The 23145-nt window shown below is 50.3% G+C and overlaps 1 protein-coding gene across 4 annotated transcripts in view; it reads left to right on the top strand.

Moving 5' to 3' along the window:
* The first annotated feature begins 1461 nt into the window (after positions 1–1461).
* Positions 1462–23145, top strand: part of TCF3 (transcription factor 3) — a 118406-nt gene continuing 96722 nt past the window's right edge. For all 4 annotated transcript variants that reach the window (XM_038770772.1, XM_038770770.1, XM_038770771.1 and 1 more), the window contains exons 1-3: positions 1462–1608; positions 4199–4321; positions 10778–10850. In XM_038770772.1, coding sequence (XP_038626700.1) covers positions 4226–4321; positions 10778–10850 — 169 coding nt within the window. In that variant the 5' untranslated portion in view covers positions 1462–1608; positions 4199–4225. The remainder of the gene's footprint in view (positions 1609–4198; positions 4322–10777; positions 10851–23145) is intronic.

Genomic DNA, 23145 nt, shown 5'->3' with positions numbered 1-23145 from the left:
ACAGCTCCCCTCAGTCCCCCTTTTGAGTCCCACAAACTTAACCACCTCCTGACGGCCCCAACTTTTCTTCTTGCAATCCTGACCCGTTAGCCACCTGCTCCTCAGGCCCTGGCCAAAGGTTTGCGCCTTGTCCCCCTAATGCGTTTTCCACATCTTTCCTCTCTTCCTGCCTGGCAAGGGAGGGGAATTCTCGCAGGGCTCATGGAAGCCGTTGGAGGTGGGTGATGGGGGAGAAGCGGGGGGGTCGCCCGGTCTGTCCCGGAAAAAGTTCATCTAGAGGAGCGGGAGCGGGGGGGGGTGTGCTCTCCAACTGGGATTGCAGGAGGGAGACGAGGCCTCGCAAATCCCAACCGGGAAAACTCCAGCCTCCTTTGGCTGTGGGAGCAGGGCTCAGGGAAGAGGGCCGAGGGGGGAGGGGAGGGGGCGGGAACCCGGGGGGCGGGAGAGGAGGAGGGAACTCGACCTCTGATTGGATGTTTTCCCTGCCAATCTCGGCGCCGGCGCCCTCCCGTTGGTCAGTGCCCCGCGGGTTTATCATTCCATCTCCCGGTCCTCCCATCTCGTCATGTTTTCCCTCTTCCTACCACGACGGCCGCGCGTGCTCCTCCGCCAAGAAACATAGTCCCTCCCCCGGCCCCCTCTGCGCCGCCCGCCCGCCCCACCGCACTTGGGACAACAACTTTCCCACTCCTCTCGGCCCCCCCATAGAGGAATACTGGGAGAAAGGCTGAGGATATTTATTTTACTTGTACATTTCTATCCTATTTATTTTATTTTGTTGGTATGTTTGGTTCTGTTCTGTCTCCCCCTTTTAGACTGGGAGCCCACTGTTGGGTAGGGACTGTCCCTATGTGTTGCCAATTTGTACTTCCCAAGCGCTTAGTACAGTGCTCTGCACATAGTAAGCGCTCAATAAATACGATTGATTGATAGGGGGATCTGCCTGGTGGCGGTCTTTACTGTATAACCATGGTGGAGGGGATTCTCCATTCATCCATCCATCCGTCCATTCATTCATTGGGCGCTTAGGAGGGCCAGGTTGGCGCCGCACAGAGCCGGTCCCTCCTAGAAAAAATCGGCCTTTCCCCGCCGTGCCTGGGAGAAATCCGGGAAAGGGGCGGGATGGAGGCCCCGGCGGAGGGATTCGGGTGACAATGTGGGAGAAGGGGGGGGGGGTGGGTGCGTGCGTGCGTGTGTGTGTGTGTGAGTGTGTGAGTGCGGGATGGGGGCGGGGGGAACATGTCTCCTGCCGCAAGAAGATGAAGCGGTTCCATTTGTAGCGGAGCCCCCGGGCCCGGCGGATACCTCGTAGAGCCGACTGGCCGGGGGGCCACGGAGCACGGGGCCGGGGGGGTGGGGTGGGGTGGGGGGGACGCCCGGAGGATCGCCCCCCATCCAGCCAGCCATCCACCCACCCACCCACCCGCCCAGACACAGGGAGCAGCCCGGCCGGGACGACTCGCCTCCTCTGCTTTTGTCCCGCTCGCCTTGGGACCTGAGGGGTGGTGGTAGTTCGGGGCGGGGGGGGGGGGCACTCCGCCACCGCCGTTTCATGCCCCGACCCCCTGCCATCCCGCCTGCTGCTGGATGCTTTTTCTTTCGGAGAAGGTAAACGGGGGACGGGGGGCTTTGGGGGGTTCGCTTGGGGCCGGGGGGGGGGGGGGTCTCCTTTTCCGCTTCCTGGCGTGCATCGTGGCCCTCGCACTCACTCACTCATTCATTCATTCGCGTTTATTGAGCGCTTACTGCGCGCGGAGCACTGGGCTAAGCGCTCGGGGAGCGCAAGTTGGCAGCCGCCCCGCAAAGTTAAGCTTTAGTTCGTCGCCCCCCGCGGGGTAGGGGCGGGGGGAGGCTTTAGGAGCGTGTGGGGGGCAATGGAGGGGAGGTGGGAGACCATTCCCTGCATATGTACATACCTCTATATATGTGTTTGGACGGATTTATTACTCTATTTTCCTTGTACATATCTCTCCTACTGATTTTATTTTGTTAATACGTTTCGTTTTGTTCCCCGTCTCCCCCTTCTCGACTGTGAGCCCCTGTGTACGGGTTTGGACGTATTTATTACTCTGTTTTCCTTGTACATATCTCTCCTACTGATTTTATTTTGTTAATACGTTTCGTCTTGTTCCCCGTCTCCCCCTTCTAGACTGTGAGCCCCTGTGTACGGGTTTGGACGTATTTATTACTCTATTTTCCTTGTACATATCTCTCCCACTGATTTTATTTTGTTGATACGTTTGGTTTTGTTCCCCGTCTCCCCCTTCTCGACTGTGAGCCCCTGTGTATGGGTTTGGACGTATTTATTACTCTATTTTACTTGTACATATCTCTCCTACTGATTTTATTTTGTTGATACGTTTGGTTTTGTTCCCCGTCTCCCCCTTCTCGACTGTGAGCCCCTGTGTATGGGTTTGGACGTATTTAATACTCTATTTTACTTGTACATATCTCTCCCACTGATTTTATTTTGTTAATACGTTTGGTTTTGTTTCCCGTCTCCCCCTTCTAGACTGTGAGCCCCTGCATATGTATATGGACGTATTTATTACTCTGTTTTACTTGTACATATCTCTCCTACTGATTTTATTTTGTTGATACGTTTGGTTTTGTTCCCCGTCTCCCCCTTCTAGACTGTGAGCCCCTGCATATGTATATGGACGTATTTATTACTCTATTTTCCTTGTACATGTCTCTTCTACTGATTTTATTTTCTCGATACGTTTGGTTTTGTTCTCCGTCTAGACTGGGAGCCCGCTGTTGGGTAAGGGACCGTCTCGATATGCTGCCAACTTGGACTTGCCGAGCGCTTAGTACGGCGCCGTGCACCCAGTAAGCGCTCAATAAATGCCATCGATCCTCGGGCGGGGACGGCGTGGAGGGAGAGGGGCTGGCTCATTGTTCCTCCTCTTCGCCAAGTTGTTGGAAGGGCTGGGGGAGGGGGGCCATCCGGAGGATCTGAAGAAGTTGGGGGGGGGGGGATAAGGGAGGACCCCCAACCTCCAGCCCCGGGGCCCCCCGGTTGTGGTCGAACGGGCCCTGCCGCTGTTTTCCAAACTTTTCCAAGTTCCCCACTTTCCCGGAGGATCGGCTGGGACCAAGTTGGGGCTGCTTGGAGGGATTGTGCGTTTGCTTTTCCACCCCATCCTCCCCCCCCCCCCCCACCAAATCCAACCAGAAACTCTCTCTCCTGCCCCGAAATGCTGCATTTAGCCCAGCCGCACTTGTAGGCCTCGCCTGGAGTTTGGGTGGGGGGGGGAAAGGCTTCGGAGGAGAGAAGGGGGGTTGGGGGGGGGAGCGGTGGGAAGGAGCCTTTGTCCAAATGCAAGAAGGTGCAGCTCCTCGCTGCTGGCAGGAACCCGAATGGCTCAGGTTGAAGTGCATGCGGGGGGGGCGCGGATGGGTTGAGAGTTGCGGGGGGAGGGGGAACATCTGCTGCGCGTTAACTCGGGGAAAGGCTTTCTCTGCTGGCATGCAGCGGAAAAACTGCTGTGAATGATTTCAGATTGAAAAATAACACTCCCCAGCAGCTCCATTTGCTTCAAAGGGATCCCCGAGGCCGGCCTGCCAGCGCATAGGCTGCTGCTGCTGGGGGAGGAGGGGAGGGCCAAAGGGGGCCGGTGGCAGAGGCCCAAGTGGTCCATTTCACTTGCTCAGCCAGCAGCCCTTCTGGCCCCCTCTCCCCGGTCTCAAAATCCCCTAAATGAGACTTATTTAATTCGCTGAACTCCGACTCCCCATCTCCTCCCTCGTCTTGGGTGAATCCTCCTTCTTTTTTTTGCCACCTGCTTTGTTTAAAAGTTCAATTGCTTTTCAGAAGAGGTTGCGGGGCGGGGGGGCACCGAAGCCCCCGAAGGAGAGCTGAGTGATAACTGGCCCGAACCTTCTGATAAACGAATTGGTGTCTTTTGCCCCCCTTTCTCATCCGCCGTGCTCCCGGAGGAGGGGGAGAGAAGCGGCGGAATAGGGCTGCGCTAGGGCAACTGGCAGCCAAAAACAAACATCTGAGAGTGCCCGCTGAATAGGGAGCTTGTTTCCCTCTCTGGGTGCCACGCGAGAATTCCGACTACATCCTAGACGCGCAAATTGGATGCCGCGGATTTGCAGAGATTTTGGTGCTTTTGAAATATTCATCATCTGGGTGGGTAGTTTTGCTGAAGTCATTAAAATCTCTCCCCTCCCCCGTGGTTTTCTTTAGGACTGCCACTGTTGAGTCTGTGGGAGTATGAATCAGCAGCAGCAGCAGCAGCAACAACAGCAGCAGAGAATGGCTGCAGTTGGGACAGACAAAGAGCTCAGTGACCTGCTGGACTTCAGTATGGTAAGCCAGCTCTTTTGGGGGCTTTTTAAAGGCACAGCAGCCCTATTTCTGCGATCCATCAAAGGGCGCTCAGGCGCTCCAAGCTGCCTCATTGAGGTCCCTGGTTCAGCGGGTTTATTTGTAAGTAGAGTAACAGGAGATCTCCAGTTGAGCGGTGGCTATCAAGAATTCCATCTTAAGGGGGTCTGGGCTCATTGAATCGCTCACGCGGACGGAACGCTCCGTTTGGACTTCTGAAGCCCGGTCACTTGGCTAGGAGAGCGGTGACTTTATCTGACTTTCATCAGAGTTTGTTTCCCCTGGATCCTGCAGTTCTGTTTTGTTTTTTTCATAGCTTGCTTTTTTGAAAGAGTGCGCTCAACTATGAAGGACCTGGGTCAACATGAAAACGACTCAGTGCATCTGACAAAATCAGCTAAATGTTTACGTCGCTTTTGCCCAGACGCAAGTCGTGTCCTCCCTTTTCCCTTCTGCCTCCATCTCCTCTTCCTCCTCCTCCTCCTCTCATCATCGTCATCATCAGATTTTGAAACTTACAAAGTAAATCGGGGTTTTAAAATCCGTCGTCTGTGACCCGAGAGCCGCTTGGAAAAGGGTGTACTTGACCAAAGTTAGCAGAGTCTCTTAAAATGGAGAAGCAAACCCTTTTGATCGAATTGTTCAGAGATGCGTCACATTTATAACTTCTGGGCCAGTCCAAGAAAGTGCAGGAAACAGCAATGCCCCCTGAGAGGGTCTGGAGCCTTTTTGTTTGAAGTTAGCCATAACGGGGCCCACCGAGTCACAAAACCCCACCGTAGCCATCAGCCCGTCCCCGGATTCCCTCTTAGCGGGTACAGATACCGCCAGTAGTTTCAGGGATTTTTCCTTCCGTCCCCTAAAGCCGAGGTTAGCTGGCTCCGAGTCGGCACTCTCCACTGATCTGTCCTGTAATCTGGGACCGAGCGAAGGAATACCTCCTTGCCTTTTCTCGCCGAGGTTTCCAAGTTTATCCCTCTGGATTGAAGGAGCTCGCTGTTGCCTGTTTCTTTCGGTCAGAAATCGGGCCCGTTAGGAGCTGTAGGCCTTCACACCCCCTCGCAAACGGTGCCTCGGCTTCACTCCTTTCTGTCGAAACAGAAGGCGTTAGCGCTGCGCGGGCGCGCGCACAGACAGGCACGCACATGCACACACGCACGTTCCTAGAGCTTAGCAAGAACTGTAGGGCTTCCCTGGAGACCCCCTGCTATTAAACAGAACCGGGTGCCATCCTGAGTTGGGAGGTGCTTACTTTGTCCATGCAGTCGAGCACAGCATCTCTTTGCCATTAAATTAACGGGTCCCCCCCCCCAACCCCCACCCCGGGAATTATCTCTGCGAAAATGAAATGCCACCCAGTCGAGCCCGCTCTTGCCGTGGATTCTGACAGCCCCCGCCAAGCGGGGTATTTGAACTGGCGTAACGAAAGGCCTCGGTTCCCAAAGCCTCTGTTGATCAACGCCGGCCACCACAATGCAAACGCTGGTGTGTTTTGGGTGGAGGGATTTGAGGTAAACCTTTGGAAACCAGCAAGGTCATGGTGCTTTGATGTTTTTTCTAGTGTCCTGTGGTTTGGCCCTGGTGAGCATTTGTTTCCATTTTCCCTTTTCAGGGCAGTGCAGAGTTCCCCTTCCCACATCCCGTGCTAACGCACTCCCGGAGAGAGGGCAGGGGGCCGGGAGCAATTCCCGAGCCGAGGTGGCCTCTTGCTAAAATCTTGCCCCGCCGAGTTCTCAGGACCAGTTCTGCTCCCGTGGCAACTGCGACCTCCCATTTGTCACTTGCAGTGAGTTCAAAGCAGGCTACAGAGGGATTACATTTTAATGGATTGGTGTTCCTTTCCTGGAACGGTGCCTTCAGAGTAGGGGAGGTGCAGGCCAGCTCAAGATTTAAGAGGAAGATCATCCCAGAAAACTTCCTGATCAGAAGCCAGTGCCATCGTCCCTTGCAGGAGCCTGGCTCCTGGATTTGGTGGCTCTTCTCGCTATAAGCACCTGTGAGGAGGGGTAGAAAGGTACATTCCCTTGCTCTTTGCTTGCTTTTACGGTATCTGTTAAGCGCTTACTACGTCCCAGGCACTGTACCAGACTCTGGGGAAGGTACAAGAACAGCGCTTTGCACATAATAAGCGCTTAATAAATGCCGTTATTATTATTATTATACAAGCCGATCAGGTTGGACACAGTCCATGCCCCACATGGGGCTCGCAGTCTCAGTCCCCATTTTACAGGTGAGGTAACCGAGGCACAGAGATGTTAAGTGACTTGCCCCAGGTCACACGGCAGTCAAGTGGTAGAGCCAGGATTAGAACCCGGGGACTGCTGACTCCCAGGCCGAGCTGCTTCTCCAAATTTCGAGCCGATAGATTGGATCAACCCCGTGAAACTTCAGTTAGCTGCAGTGGGAATAAATAGCCGTTAGAGCTGTGTTTTTCACCTCTATGCTAGAATGCTGTTTTTGTGTAAACCTAGGAGGGAACATTCACAAGCAAGAATAAACCTGATCTCTGAGCTATCCACGGCAAGTCTTCCCTTTTTAAAAAAAATTAAAACAGTAAGAAACCCACCACATCGTAGCGTGTGGGGAGGGATCAAAATCAGCTTCTTTGCCTCAGTATTTTAAGATGCATCTTTGTGCTTCAGTAACTCAGGTTGCTGTTGGGGTCTTTTTTTTTTTTAACTGAAATTTTTCAAGCCATTAGTCCACATCGTGTATGTTTGAGAAGTTTGAAAATAACTTTGGGTGCTTTCGTTTAAAAAATATTAGTGTGTACTGGCCTGGTGAGCCCCGATCAGTGTACCTGTGCAAGCAATTAAATTGCATTTCTGGCCAGATTCTTGGTTATGGATGAACGGGTGGTAGCTAGATCGACAACAGAGCGTAACGACCCCTTTGTTGTGGTTTGGGAGAGAAGGGGGACACCTCACCGGCCCCCACCCCCCTGCCCCATACGCTTACTCTTGGCCGACTGGGTAAAGCGTTCTCGTTCTCAAAAGTAGGATGTGTTTTCACCGATTATCGCCCAGGGTGGCAGTCGGTTGGAATACGTAGAACTGGATAAGTATCATCAGCCTCGGAACGTTGGAGGCTTTTGCCGTGCCGAATCTTCTTGAGCCCTGAATTTTTTCCAGTTTTTGCGAAAAGTTACAAAAATCACCGATCAAAACATTTGAAGCCAGTGGAAAAAAGGGGCACCAGGAAAATTGCCGTGTAATATCTGACACAATTTGACAGAGCCGGGAGGAAGAGATGGTGTTTCAAATCAAGTTGCCTTGTCCGTGGGAGGTTATTTGGAGCCGCTTGAGATGAAGATGCTGTCAGAGCTGACGGATCTCAGCCGTGGCTGGGGAGACAGGGATCTGGGGTTCATTTTTGTCCACCTGAGAGGAAGGCACAGAATAAATGCTGGAAAACCAGAATGGGACGCTCTCTGCCTGAGGCTGCGCCAAAATCTTGTTGCATGGCGGCTGGCAAGCCCACCTCGTCAAATTGAAGTAGAGGGAATAGAGGAAGGCCCAGGTCGGCTTGCCGGTGCTTTTTGTTTTCAGACAGAACAAACCAAACCAACAAACACACATCAGTAGGGTACACTGCACTCTTCTGCTAACACAAAGCGTTTGCTTTTACATTAAACAAGTCAGCTTGAAGAGTGAGAGTCTCACATGTGTGTGTATCGGGGGTGGAGTCGGGGGAGAGAATCCAGGGTTGGTGGGTAGGGTGTCTTCCTGGACCGCACATGTTGGATATGTGGGTGGGCTGAGACGGAACTAAAAATAGTGATTTGAAGTCCCTTAATACAGAACTAGACAAAGAAATGATTTGAAATCGCATAAACAGACCAGAGTGTATCCCTGTTTTTGATTCAACGTGGATTAATTCCGACTTGGGGTCCGACAGTACGAGGTACTATCAGGGGGCGACTTTACCCAACTGACAAGCAAGGCAGCTCCGGGTTGGTACCATTTCACTTGGACGAAGCAGCGTGGCTCAGTGGAAAGAGCGCGGGCTTAGGAATCAGAAGTCGTGGGTTCTAATCCCGGCTCCACCGCTTAGCTCTGTGACTTTGGGCAAGTCACTTAACTTCTCTGTGCCTCAGTTACCTCACCTGGAAAATGGGGATGAAGACTGTGAGCCCCTCGTGGGACAACCTGATCACCTTGTATCCCCCCAGTGCTCAGAACAGTGCTTGGCACATAGTAAGCACTTAACAAATACCATCATTATTATTAGTATTATTATTTCCATCTTTTTTCCCCCTCCCTCTCTTCCCAAAATCAAAACCGGAGAGTATAGAAATGGGAGGGAGATAGTTCTACCGAGGAAGTGAGTCACCGTCACTTTCTTCCCAATCCATTTTGAACCCCCAAAACCTCCTTCGGTTTGGTAGAGGCCCAAGCCGTTGCCACTGGAGAGCACAGTTGAACCATCACTGCCCCGTGAATCCCCTCCCTGTCGGTTTGAAAACTCACTCTGGTTTTCTGATGAGGCCTGGATATGGAATTCACCCCGGTCTTCTTTCTCTTAGCGCAGGAATTGCATTCTTGTAAAACTCACACTTGTAGCGGCCTCCTGTTCTGACACCAAGCACTGTGCTAAGCACTGGGGTAGATACAGGATAATACAGTGAGAGACAGATCCTGTCCCATGTAGCCAAATGGGCTCGTGTTGCCCAACAAACAGTCCCAAATTTCCTAACGACATTCTAGCCAAAGTGCCTAGTTCCAGCATGCAATATGGCTGAACTGAGGGTCTTATTTCTCAAAAACAAAAGCACAGAATGGGACACCTCTTCTCCTTTGGGTTCAGTGTAGTAGAGCTGGACGTTTCCCTGCTAAGGCCTCTAAGACGTCAGCATAATCTTCAAAATTCAAGGCCTGAGAGAGGGGCTCCATTTCTGTTTTCAAGTGTGGTGCAGCTAAGTTGCCGATTGATTAAGGAATAAGGTTTGTGGGGTGGTTAGTTATCAGGGAACCAGCAAAGTGTGGCTTGGCCCTGAAGGGTCAAGAGCACGAAGGACCAAAGCGTGTGTAGTTGCCTGTTGCATTCGATGAATGTATGCAGACCAAAGGACCTGAAAAGCACCTTCGGCGGTTATCTAGTCCATTCCCCTGCCTCCAGCTAGGGCTGCAGTACATTCGTGCCTGGGATGCGGGCATCCTAGAAACAAGGATTTTTCAGAGAAAGAACCTCCACCGATCCCTTGATCAAGTCTTTCAGGGTCGGTGGCGCGGCTCAACCCTTGGGGCGGGGGGACGGGGTGGAGGGGGGAGGAAGGCGGGGGGTGGGGTGGGGATGGGGGAAGGGGGCGAGAGGAATGTTTTCTGATGGCTAACCTAAGTATTTCTTGCTGTCCTTTAAAGCCCAGATCGATCTGTTCAGAGACAGTGTCGTGTGGGGAGGGGAAAGAAGCTTAAAGGCTCCATTTCCCGTCCATACATGCCGAAAGACCTGACACGTACTGTTTTGAAGCCTGTTGGCCTTTTGTTGAAAATATTTTTTCAGGTTGCCTTGTTTGGGTGTCCAGTGTTTTTGAGGAAGCTCTACTCCAGGGGAAGATTAGCAACAAATGTAGAGCAGAAGGCCCCTTTCCTAAACAGACAGCGAAAGCTAAGCTAGAACTCCAAAGTAAATTCAGCCGACTGTTTGGATGTTATATAACATCACGGTTCCCCCGCACAGTCATTTGGGTCCTTTCTCCAGCTCTAAATTTTGGCAGCGGACAACTGTGGCTCTGGCCGTTCCCTGCCCGGTGCCCGGCAGTAAGCTGAAAAATGGGTTTGGCCTGAGGAAATGGCACCCCAAGAAAAGCCATGTGGGGCTGGAGGGGACAAGGGAGTAGAAGAGATCTGGCTAGCCATCCTGCCCCCGAGGCTGAATCCAGAGCTGGCTGCTACTGGACCAGTCTAGCTTCGTCTGCTCCGTTGGCTGGAGTTGGCTCTGCTACCTGGAACCCGGGAGCCATTTATCGAATGAACAGAGAACCTTGGGTGTGAGGGCAGGAGGAGCCAGAAATATAGCCGGTGAGCAATCGCACAGTTCTGCTGTGGTGAGTGGGAGCGGCTCGTAGGGATGAGGAGAAGGACTAAAGCTGTAGCTCGCCCTTTGTCAGAGCCTCTGAGGGGGAAGCAAGGGAGAGGTTGCCGAGACGTGGCCCTCCAAGGGGGAGAATTTGACACCACATCCCTATCTCCCCCACCCCCGCGGCTTTCTCTGAGCTCGTCTCTGCCGCCCCCCCTTCACTCTCTGTAATGCAGATCAGCCAGGATCTGCCCTTGAAATATGTGTGTGTGTATATATATATTTTCCCCCTACTCCAAAGGTCAAGCATTGCTTCGTCCCTGCACAGCACAACAGAACTAACACGCTGCAATCTGTCTCTCTGTTTCTCTTTCTCGTCCCCCCCCCCCCCCGCCCCCTTCTCATCTTCTGTTTTTGTAGATGTTCCCTCTGCCAGTGACTAATGGAAAAAACAGACCTACGACCCTTGCAAGCACTCAGTTTGGAGGATCAGGTATTGTATTTATTTTCGTACTGCTTTCAAAGACCACCAAATCCAAAAGCCCATGAAAAAAACCTCTTTACAACCTGCCATATCGTCTTCGTCATCATCATCATCGCCATCATCCTTGTCCTCATCCTCCTCCTGATTCTGGCTTAGACCTGGGTGAGTGGACTTGCCTGTGGATGCTAATTTCTTTATCTCCTGGATTCTTTGGTTGTGAGGTGTTGTGTGACTGAAGTGAGAAGTGGGGGAGAACCGCAGCTCTAATGCCAGCCGCCGAAGCCTAGGTGAGTTTTGCGGCTTCTGGGGGAGAGCGCTTGACCAGTTAAATCATCTGTCACAGAAAGGGACCTCCCTTGTACATTTTGACCCATCTCAAGTGTCAGGCTTGAGCGTGTTCTGAAACTTTGGGGGTAGAAAAGTGTTCATGGGAGATGTGATGTTGTTCTTATGCCAATGATCCCTCAACTGCCGTGGGCAGTTTGAATGAAAGGAGGGTATATTTGAATGTGGCCTGTGATTTTGAGAGGTTATGTTTCGTGTGTGTGTGTGTGTGTGTTTTTGCTTGTTCCTCTTGATGCCCTGGAAGAGTCCCAGAAAAGTTTTGAGTGTCTTGTTCCAACCCCTTCCCCTTTCAGGGGGATATTTAATTGAAGCCACCCGAGTTTGGGGGACTTTACCTCCTGTGTTCGTTCTTGTCCTGAAGTCTTCAGAGATGATGCCTCAAGCTCTCCTCTGAGTGTCTTGACTTCAGAAATACAGAGTGATTGGGTAGCTGGGAAAACGGGCGTAAGAAACGGGGGTTGTTGGAAACTCTTCTGTGTGGAGATCGGGCTGAGGGTCTGTGTATTTACCTCCCTTTATCTGAACGACGTAAGGAGCAGGAAGCTGTCTGGGTACCAGGAGGTGATATTGCTGGAGAGATTTGGGAACAGGAGAGGGAAGAGGAACAGGAAAAGGAGGAACTCTCTAGGACGAGATCCTCATTCCTTCAAAGGAAGAGTCCCCCTTTCTAGGCTCCGATTATTCATTCTCTCCATCGAGACATTGAGTTTAGTCACAGAGGTGTGCATCTCCAATCAGTTTTCCACCACCCCTGCTCCCTCAGCATCAGTCCTTATAGAATGGAGATGCTCTGTGACTAGGCCCTCATACAGCCTGGCTCGCCTGATTGGATGCATGGAGAGGTTCCCCAGAGGAGCTAGAAGCTGAATATGGCCAGAGTCCTTTGCTTTGGGAGTGAAAACAAATTGATCTACAAGACTGGAAAGAGAGAGAGGGAGAGATGGGGGGGTGGCTTTCATAACTCCAAGCAGGAGCAAGAAAGTCCAAGTTGTGACCTCTAACTCCACCAGTGTCTCGGGTAACGTGATTAATTTTCCTGAGCCTGAATTTTCCCATCTGTCAGATTGGGGAAAGCGAAGGTAGAGCTTCCTCTGGCGTCTTCTCTGGAAAACGGAGAGGACGGGAGTTAGTTAGGGACCGAGTCACACAGAGCGCTGTTGAATAATAATGATGGTATTTGTTAAGTGCTTACTGTGTGCGAAGCACGTTTCTAAGCACTGGGGGGATACAAGGTGATCAGGTTGTCCCACGTGGGGCTCAGAGTTTTAATCCCTGTTTTACAGATGAGGTAACTGAGGGCCCAGAGAAGTTAAGTAACTTGCCCAAAGTCACGCAGCTGACAAGTGGCGGAGCCGGGATTAGAACCCATGATCTCTGACTCCCAAAACCGGGCTCCTTCCACTGAGCTATGCTGCTTCTCTATGAAACTGAACGAGACTGGGCAGGGAGAACAGTGATCTGTGGTACCGTTCTGGAACTCGTATCAGAAATTCTGAGAATATTCAGCAGACTTGGCCGCTTCTGCAGACCTGTGAGGCCCCCTTGGGGGCTGGTTTGCGGCCTGCCGTTTTATAAAAAAAAACAAAAAACTGAGGTTACCCTCCCGTGGGGTTCACCCGGCTTCGTACAGCAGGCAGGTCACTGGCATCAGCAGCAGCAACAACAGAGGCCAGAAGTCCTATCTCCCTAATAAAATCCCTGCTACTCACTGCTGCTCATCACAGCTAATGGCTAACCCTCTCTTTCAGCTCAAGTGTCTGGGCCGGGTTCCTTCTGAGCATTTTCCCTTGGAAAGCCCCCCAGCAAAGGGGGTGGTTATCTTCCCAGGTAAATTGACTAATTGGAGGAGTGTGGTGAAGATGGGGGCTACACCTGCTTATCTTATGCTCTCCTTATAGAGGCACAGTTTGGGGGCTTTGGAATTGTCGAGGTAGAATGGAGGTGGGTCAGAGGAAAACGGCACAGAGTGAATCATCTGTCATTTTAACTGTTGTCTTTTGTCATGTCTCCTTGACACTAGTCAATCAATATAGTATTCAGTGAGTATCCACTGTGCTAAGCACTTGGGGGAGTAACAATAGAATCGGAAAACACCGTCCCTGCCCTCAAGGAGCCGACAGACAAAAAAGGAAGGACAGATAGAGAGAAGAAGAGAAATGGAGAGTGGATCAGTAATTGCTTAAATAGCAAAGTAGAGAATGTAAGTCCATATGTACAGAAGTGCTGCGGGTAGGTGGGAGTGCACTGTGGTGCCGAAGGGCAGAGGTGAGAGTTGGGAGGCCAGAAGAAGAAGAAGGAGTCTGGGAAAGGCCTCCTGGAGGAGCTGGGATTTCAGGGAGGCTTTGAAGAAGGAGAGAGCTGCTGTCTGGTGGATTTGAAAGGGAAGGGAGTACCACCCAGGAGGAAAGACTGTATTCATTCATTGTCATATTTATTGAGTGCTTACTGTGTGCAGAGCACTGTGCTGAGCACTTGGAAAGTACAGTTCGGCAACAGAGACAGTCCCAACCCAACAATGGGCTCACAGTCTAGAAGGGGGATTGTAGACCGTAAGCCTGTTGTGGGCAGGGAATGTGTGTATCAACTCTGTTATATTGTACTTTCTAAAGCTTAGTAGAGTATGCATGCCATAGTCTAGTCTAGACTTAGTAGACTATGCATGCCATAAGTGCTCAAAACATACCATTGATTGATTGATGGATTGATTAAAGGGTGAGAGTAAGGAGGGACAAGACTGAGGCGCAGTGACTAGTTTGAGGGGAATGAGAAGTGTGAGCTGGGCTGAGGTGGGGGGAAGAGAGTGGATCAGTAAGTGGAAGGGAGCTGAGGGAGTGCCCTGAAGCAAATGGTCAGGGATTTCTACTCTCTGCAGAGAAGGATGAGTAAGGGATACGTGCCCAGTCAGAAAAATAATCCAGGGAAGGGAGAGACTCGAGGTAGGGAGGCCAGCTAAGAGGCTGACAAAGTGGTCGCGTCAGGATACGACAGGCTTCTGGTGTAGGGTGGTGGCCTTTTGGATGGAGATGGAGAGGTGGATCTAAGAGATATGGAGGAAAAACCTAGAGGATTTAAATGACAGATTGAATGTGGGAGGTTATTTTTTTTCCGGGAGGGGGGAGATGTGATTGTTGGGTTTTTTTTCTTTTTTATGGTATTTGTTAAGCGCTTACTGTATGTCAAACATTGTTTTAAGCACTGGGGTTAATAAGGTTCGGCACAGTGCCTGCCCGCATGGGGCTCACAGTCTAGGTAGGAGGGAGAACAAGAGAGCTGAGGCACGGAGAAGCCAAGTGACTTGCCCTTGGTCACACAGCATGCAATTGGCCGAACCAGGATTAGAGCCCAGGTCCTCTGATTCCCAGGCCCATGCAGTCAGGAGACTGCCAGTTCCAGCTCCACTATTTGCCTGCTGGGTGACCTTGGATAAGTCACTTAATCTCCCTGGTCCTCAGTCTCCTCATCTGTAAAAATGGAGACAAGATGCCTTCTCTCCCTCCCCTTTGGACTGTGAGTCTGGATGGGGCAGGGAGACCGTCAGATCTGATATCTTGCATCTACCCCAGAAATACCATCGTAATTACTATAAGAGAGGGTGGTGGTACTGTCAGTTTTGTGTTGGGAAAAATGTGAGTGTTTGAAAGGATTTTGGGGGGATGGGGGGCGGAAGAGATGGGTTCAGTTTTAGGCATGTTGAGCCTAAAGTGTCAACCACCCGCAGGGAGCTTGAAAGCTCTGGGAGCTCTTTCCATACTCTGACACTTTGCTATCAGGGTCTAATTGGGCCCTCTATGATAGCAGGCTGCAGTGGGACTTGGAGCTTCTTCGGTAGACTTTTTTTTTTATCCTTCCCCTTTCAGTCCCCAGTCCAGGGTGGGATATGAGGCTTGCTCTGCCTCCTCAAGTGCAAGAAAAGGATCTCCTGTGCCCCCTGTACCTCCCCCTCTTCTGCGGGTTAACAGTGTTGAATAAGCGTGGACCATAGGCGGAGCGCCGTACTAAGCCCTGGGAGAGAATGAATACACAGGTGGGAATTTGACATGGTCCCTGGCCTTCGGGGAGTGATGTGTCTATTTTCCACCTGGTTTTGTAAGGCAGATCAGCTCCGTTCCCCTGTGGCTTAAAGAATTACTGTGCTTGAGATAAATGACAATTTGGCTGAAGTGGGTTTGCCATTTTTGAGTAATGAAATCTTTGATTAATTGGCTCGTCTTGTTGCTCTGTACTAAAAATGTTCCTGCCTGAAATCTGTAAAAGGGATTTAGGGCTTTTTTTTTTTTTCTTCCTTTTTCTTTTCTTTTTTCCTTTGGGCCAGCACTCTGTGGGTTCACACCCACCCCTCTCCTTCACCCTCCCCAAAGTTTGGTCTCTTATTTGTTAGCGGGAGTGTGAGATTAATTTTATTGTCAAAGAATTTGCTTTGATCAGGGCAAGTTCGCAAAACATTTTTGAGGCTAGCTAACCAGGGAGTTTTCAAAGAGTGACAAGCTGGTGCACGTAACACATTCTAAGCTATAGTCTGCTGAACAAAGTGAATTTATTCTCCCTGAAGGGAGGTGACTGCGCCTCCTTTGAAAACTTTTCTTTAAATGTTGTTTAAAGTTAGATTCCTGTAGCAACTACACTTGTGGTGATAAATTCTATGGAAAGATGAGAAATTGTCTTTTTAATTGGTGCTACAGGTTTGCATTTTGAAGATTTGATTATTTTGCATGTTCGTGTAAATATTTGTACAAGTAACCATTTGGCTAAATCCAAAATATGGAGGGGCGCAGTTGACGTGGCAGGGTTCCTTCTCTCCCTTTATAGGGAGGGAGGGAGGAAGAGAGGAAAACATTTTTAGCTTTTCTCTAGTCAAAATGGCTGAGGGGATTTTTTTGGAATTTTTTTTTTGCAATGATTGCTCTTGGTCCTGAACCTCAAGCGACTAAAATCATCAGCGAAAAAATGTGAGAAACTACAAATATGAAGGTATTATGCCTTTGTCGTCGTTTACCTAAGTAAATGGCAATTAAGGGGATTATGTGGGGTGGCCAAATGGAAGGCTTATAGGGGCAGTATGTCCCGTTTTCTTTTTGATTGCAGCTTCTGCATATCTGGAGAGGCGGGGTGGGCCTCTGCGTGTCTTTGGAAAGGTAGAAGAAAATCTTGTGTCGGCAAATTAAAAAACAAACAAACATCAAAAACCATGCACGTGCGCGCACACACTTGTAATCGTCTGGCTGGAATTTAGTATGAATCAGACGGTGAGCACCAACATGGAAAACAAAGCCACTCGGTTTTGGGAAGAGGGAAAGGGCATCTCCAGGCTTTGCCTCCCCAAACCCCTCGAGAAAAGAAGGCCAATTTGTGGGGGGAACAAACAGCCGCGTTGGTTCTGGGGTTTGTTGGACATTCTTCACTGACCCTCCAGGATTGATTGTGGGGTAAGTGGGAGGAGAAGGAGATACACAGAGGTGGGAGAGAGATGTTAGGATCTGAAGGTGGGGGAGGTGGTTTGCAGGAAGTAACAAGCTGTGTTGAAACACAGATTAGAGTAATAGTTTGACACTTATCTCTTAATCCCCAGTAACACCTCAGTTTGGGCTCCTTATCCCATCCTCTGCTGTGTTTCAGAGTGGGCATTTTTGCTCTTACTCTCTCTTCCAAGCAACTGTACTTTCCACTTCCAGTGGAGAGCATACAGCTCTTGGGAACAGGTTTCTCTGTGGGTCTCGAGATTTTAAGCCGTGGGGCCTGGGAGAGACAGAAACAGAAGCTAGTTTGAAACAGTTCCGAGAGGAATTCTCCAAAGGGGGAGATTTGGGGAAAAACCAGAGGCACATGCCCAATTGGCGCTTTGGTGAGTGCAGCAAATGAAATGCCCTCATCCTCTCTCTCAGATCTGCTGACTGGGGCTGAAGCGGGGCACGTACATGCTCTGACTGAAGCTAGTGGAGAGAACTTGGGCCCAGGAGTTAGAGGACCTGGGTTCTAATCCCTGCTCTGCCATTTACCTGCTATGTGACCTTGGGCAAGTCACTTAACTTCTCTGCGCCTCAGTTCCCTCATCTGCAAAATGGGGATTCAACGCCTGTCCTCCCTCCCTATTTAGACCGCAAGGCCCTTGTGGGACCTGATTAAGTTTTATCTACCCCAGTGCTTAGAACAGTGCTTGGCACGTAGTAATCCCTTAAAACATATCGTTATTATTATTATTATTACTAGTAATAATAATAAATACCATAATTATTTCCGGGACCCTGGGGTGGAAACGCTCAGCATCGGGGGTGTCAATTTTGGCACGATCTGCTGTTCCGTGAGGTTTGGTACAATTCGTTTGTGAGGCAGCGAAGCCTAGTAAAGCACTGACTGACACCGGCGGGAGCACGTTCAGATTTTTCTTGGAGGGGGAGATTTGGAAAACCTTGAAATCTTTTGGGGTACCGTAAAAATGGGCCCGGCGCTCATTTCTCTGCCAGGATGGGGCAACTAGCATATTAGCATGTTTGGATATGAGAGCAGCGTGGCTTAGTGGAAAACAGCGTGGCTTGGAAGTCAGAGGTCAGGGGTTCTAATCTCGGTTCCGCCACTTACCAGCTGTGTGACTTTGGGCAAGTCACTTAACAGCTCTGTGCTTCAGTTACCTCCTCTGTAAAATGGGGATTAAGACTGTGAGCCCCGCGTGGGACAACCTTATTACCTTGTATTTACCCCAGCGTTTAAAACAGCGCTTTGCACATAGTAAGCACTTAACAAACACCATTATTATTATTAGTTAACCAGGATTTAATCATCCTGTTAGATTGCAGACTCCTTGAAAGGAGGGATAATGTCTCCCATATCTCTTCCGAATGTTTAGTACAGTGCTCTGCACAGAGTGGGCACTCAGTACATCCTTTTGATGGTTGGGTATCCAGAAGGCATTTGGGGTCAGGGGTGTCAACTCTAAATTCTGAGCGCGGGGGTGAACTTGGTATAGAGCTTTGAGAGGATGTGATTTTCAGGGAGCCAGAGCCCCCACAGCGGCTTCATCTGGGACCCATCCAGTTCCAGCTCTGTGTGGTGGCCCCAAAAGTGTGGGAGCAAGGCTAATGGCTCCTCTCCCTACTACGGAGCTGGTACCTCTGCTTGGGGTCCAGGCTAGATATTAGATATGGTTTCTGCTCTTAAAGGCCTCATACTCCAACAGGAAAGGCAAATCAGACAAACACTCAACCAGCACCAATATGAGCAAGTGGGTGTAGTGATTGAAAAGGGAAAAGGGAATTGGAGAGGAATTGGAGAATGGGCGGGGATAGGCCAGCAAAGCTTTCTGGAGGAGAGGGCTGTTGAATTGGGGCGGGTTTTTCTTTTTTTAAAAGGAAAGCAAGCTCCATGCTGAAATGGTTCCTGAGCACCCCGACCATTCTTTCCCTAGAATTGCATGGATGCTGGTGGGTGGCAGCAGCTGAACAGCATCCGGGTCCGATGAGGTTAGAAAGGGTCCCGTTTTCCTCTCACCCCCTCCCCTTGTGACGGACAACCAATCAGTACTTTTAAGGTCTGGGATCCAGTAGTAACACCAGTAATTTAGTGCCCGCCACTTTTTGCAGCTGGGGTAAGGGATGCTCTTTGGGCCGCCTCACTACCATAACCCAACTTTGCCCCAGTAGTTTGCTGCCACCATCCTGGATTCTAGATTTCATCTCTAAAGGGCTTGGAGTCTTTGGGTGGTTCAGCCAACCTGTCCCGCATCCCGGGAGCTAGCTGCTGAGACTGGGAGTAAGTGTCTAATGTCCAGCCCCCTCCCTCCCTGTGATAGCGAGTTTCTCAGAATTAGCAAGTTCACCGCACACTGACTGCTTAGGCCCGCTCTTTAGTTAGGAGCAGGCAACCAGTATTTATTTTCTTGAGACGTTTCAGCACTGGCAGAAGTTGTCTAGCAGAGTCTCAAACCAAATCCGCAACTAAACGCAATGTCCCGGATCTTGCCTTTATTCTTAATGTGAACCCGGGAATTCCCATCCCCCAGGAATTCTCCTGTGCTTCCCTGGCAGTGCCCCTGGGGGTTTGGATCGTTCTCTACCAACCAACATGCTCTCCTCATTCCGTAAGCCTTCTGGGGCCTGACCTCTCCTCCTGGCTCTGGGGGTTTTCTCCCCGCCTCTAGCCTCCACCTCCATTTCCTTGCTCAGTTCCTCCCTTGTAGTTGACTGTGCTCCAGCTGGGATCCTATGGAAAATAGCTTTCCCTCTGAGAGGGGTCTTGAGGGGTGAGCTGTTTCCCTGTCCCAGAATCTTCTGGGCCTTTCCCCCCATATTTATGTGAAGGACTAGCTTACTGGATCGCCTCCTTCACCCCCTCTCCACTCTCTACCCCTCTCGTCTTCCCCAAGTTTAGTATTTTTCAGATGACCCCCACCTGGACTAATCCAAAGACAATAAATACTATTAAATGAATGAATTGCACTTTCCAAGTGCTTAGTACAGTGCTCTGCACACAGTAAGTGCTCAATAAATATGAATAAAACACTGTTATTATTATTAGTACTACTACTAATAATAATGGCATTTGTTAAGCGCTTACTATGGGCAAAGCACTGTGCTAAGCGCTGGGGAGGATACAAGGTCAGTACTCTCGAGAGTACTCTCGATGGGAGAGCTCGATACAATTGAGCCTGCTCTGTGAACTTGGACGAGCAACTTAACCTCTTTGGACTTCAGGTTCCTTGTGTCTAAAATGGGGAAAATAATACCTGCCTCTCCCTGCCGGCCAAGGGTGCTGTGAGGATAAAATGAGATCACCGACGTGAAAGCAATTTGGAAAAATAAAAGCACTAAACAGGACGGCCTCAGACTTGAGGACACAATTAGTTCCTGAAAACCGCTTACCAAGTGGAACTGAAAGTTCCACTGAAAGTGCCTATTTCCCAAAGGAATGGTGTTAGAAATGTGAGAATGGGTTCTTGAATCAATATCAGTTGTAAATGAATGACAGAGCTACATTAATACATTTCTATTGAGCCGGAGAGGTTCTCCAGTAGGGAAGCCATTAGCGGACCTGTTGACCCCCCTCATGGTGCTGACTTCTCCTGGCGATCAGGTAATCTCCCTGCCCCTACCCTCTTCACACTTCTCCCCCTTTCCTCCCCACCGCCTTCCCCATTGCGGCTTTTAAAGCGATTTCCCCATCCTCATTCTCCTGTGGCCCCTATGCGCCCCCCCCCCCCCCCAAGCCTCCCCTGCCTCCAGAGCTATAGAAGGCTTGGGAAGCAGCGTGGCTCAGTGGAAAGAGCCCAGGCTTTGGAGTCAGAAGTCATGGGTTCAAATCCCGGCTCCGCCAACTGACAGCTGTGTGACTTTGGGCAAGTCACTTCACTTCTCTGTGCCTCATTTATCTCATCTGTAAAATGGGGATTAAAATTGTGAGACCCCCGTGGGACAACGTGATCACCTTGTAACCTCCCCAGTGCTTAGAATTTATTTATTAATTTATTTTATTTGTACATATTTATTCTATTTATTTTATTTTATTTTCTTAATACGTTTTGTTTTGTTGTCTGTCTCCCCCTTCTAGACTGTGAGCCCGCTGTTGGGTAGGGACCTTCTCTATCTGTTGCCAACTTGTACTTCCCAAGCGCTTAGTACAGTGCTCTGCACACAGTAAGCGCTCAATAAATGCGATTGAATGAATGAATGAATGCTTTACACCTAGTAAGCGCTTAACAAATACCATTATTATTATTATTATTATGTGTGGCTGAAAGAGGGTGCACATTCTGAAACCTAAGTGCTATTCGTCTTCAGTCAAGAACTTGCTTCCTGTACAAAAACCAAGGCAGCATTATTCTTTTTCTCTGTGCTGTTTGAAAATGCCAACTCTTTCTTCCCTCCTTAAGTATTCTCCTTCCACCAGTCCATTTGCCGTCCCAGGGTCTCGGGTTCGGTTTGGCCCAAGAGTCTGCAGAGAGATGGATATTGTAAACAATAAAGTGGGGCGAGCCCTGTGCTGTCTGGGCTGAAGGTTGGGATAGGCGATGCAGGTGGCACTCTTCTGATCTTGCAGGCCTCAGTTGCCCCAGGATTTTACTGGGTTCGGAGAAGCCCAGAAATTGATTTGGGGTTTAACCATGGAAGTCGGTTCTGTTTTCCTTCTAAGATAAACTCCTCCCCCTCCCTGACATATATGCACGTTGCAGCATAGTGAGTGCTAGTGCTGCTTTCAGGGGCTTGCTATTTTCGGCTCTTGCAAGTAGGGGTAAAATTGATGCCATGGCTCGGCAAGTCCAAAGGCTGGCTGCAAATACGTCAGCCAGGAGCCAGGAAACGCCACATTTGCGTAAGTGGCCAGTGTCATGGTTGCTATGGGAGCTGCAGTTTGAATTTGGTGTGTGTGTGTGTGTGTGTGTGTGTGTGTGTGTGTGTGTGAGCATGTGTGTCTGGAATTGAGGCATCCCAGAAGTGGGAAGCTCACCCAGTCCATGCAGTCGGAGAATGTGGCTTGAACCATCTCGGATTGGAGCTTCTCTGAGGACAGTGGCAACGTAACCGAAAGAAAGAAGTGCTCTCTCTCCCCTCTCAGCCTACCACCTCCAAAAGAGCACTTTTTTTCATTCACGTTGGTCAGTACTGATTCTGCTGGGCGAAATTTCTTTCCTGCCCCCTTACAGGGGGTGGATAGTGCTCTTCCGCAGTTCTGGAGTAACGTCTTTAGGCTGAAACAAATCTAGTTGAAATCTCTCGGGGCGGAGTGTCGAGGGACCAGGGAAAAGATCTGGACCTTGTTTGAAAGGTTACATAAAAGTTTCATGGACTCTGGGACCAAGTGAGAGTTGAAACACAATGTGTCACGTCAGGCAGCGAGACATGTTTAATTGTCCAGCGTGGGTGACTCGCTCACCTGAGAATCTTGGGGATGAGCCAGTACCTGGCCTGGTGACCTGGACCACTCGCTCTCGTCCAGTGCCTCAGCAGAGTCATCAGTGAATGTTTACTGAGCACTTATTGGGGCTGGAAGGGCGGGACTTAGGGCAGGTGACCCGATCAGGCCTCTTTTAGGGGCAGCCCCGGCAGGCACTGTCTCAAAGAGAGGATTCCTGCTCTCCAGGAGCCTCCATTCTGGGGGTGCTTTGCTTGAATGGAATTGCAGGCTCATGGTTGATTCCCAATCTCACACGTCCATTGTAAATCTTCGGCTCCTAGCACCAACCCCGTTCCCATCCGCCCCGCAGCAGACGCAACATGCCCTATATGTTGCCATCTTGTACTTCCCAAGCGCTTAGTACAGTGCTCTGCACACAGTAAGCGCTCAATAAATCAATCAATCAATCAATCAATCGTATTTATTGAGCGCTTACTATGTGCAGAGCACTGTACTAAGCGCTTGGGAAGTACAAATTGGCATCACATAGAGACAGTCCCTACCCGATAGTGGGCTCACAGTCTAAAAGGGGGAGACAGAGAACAGAACCAAACATACCAACAAAATAAAATAAGTAGGATAGAAATGTACAAGTAAAATAAATGAATAAATAAATAAACAGAGTAATAAATATGTACAACCATATATACATATATACAGGTGCTGTGGGGAGGGGAAGGCGGTAAGGCGGGGGGATGGAGAGGGGGACGAGGGGGAGAGGAAAGAAGGGGCTCAGTCTGGGAAGGCCTCCTGGAGGAGGTGAGCTCTCAGCAGGGCCTTGAAGGAAGGAAGAGAGCTAGCTTGGCGGATGGGCAGAGGGAGGGCATTCCAGGCCCGGGGGATGACGTGGGCCGGGGGTCGATGGCGGGACAGGCGAGAGCGAGGTACAGTGAGGAGATTAGTGGTGGAGGAGCGGAGGGTGCGGGCTGGGCAGTAGAAGGAGAGAAGGGAGGTGAGGTAGGAGGGGGCGAGGTGATGGAGAGCCTTGAAGCCCAGGGTGAGGAGTTTCTGCCTGATGCGCAGATTGATTGGTAGCCATTGGAGGTTTTTGAGGAGGGGAGTGATATGTCCAGAGCGTTTC

This window comes from Tachyglossus aculeatus, chromosome X2, assembly GCF_015852505.1.
Source record: "Tachyglossus aculeatus isolate mTacAcu1 chromosome X2, mTacAcu1.pri, whole genome shotgun sequence".
NCBI lineage: Eukaryota > Metazoa > Chordata > Mammalia > Monotremata > Tachyglossidae > Tachyglossus > Tachyglossus aculeatus.
This window is presented reverse-complemented; position numbering and strand designations above follow the sequence as displayed.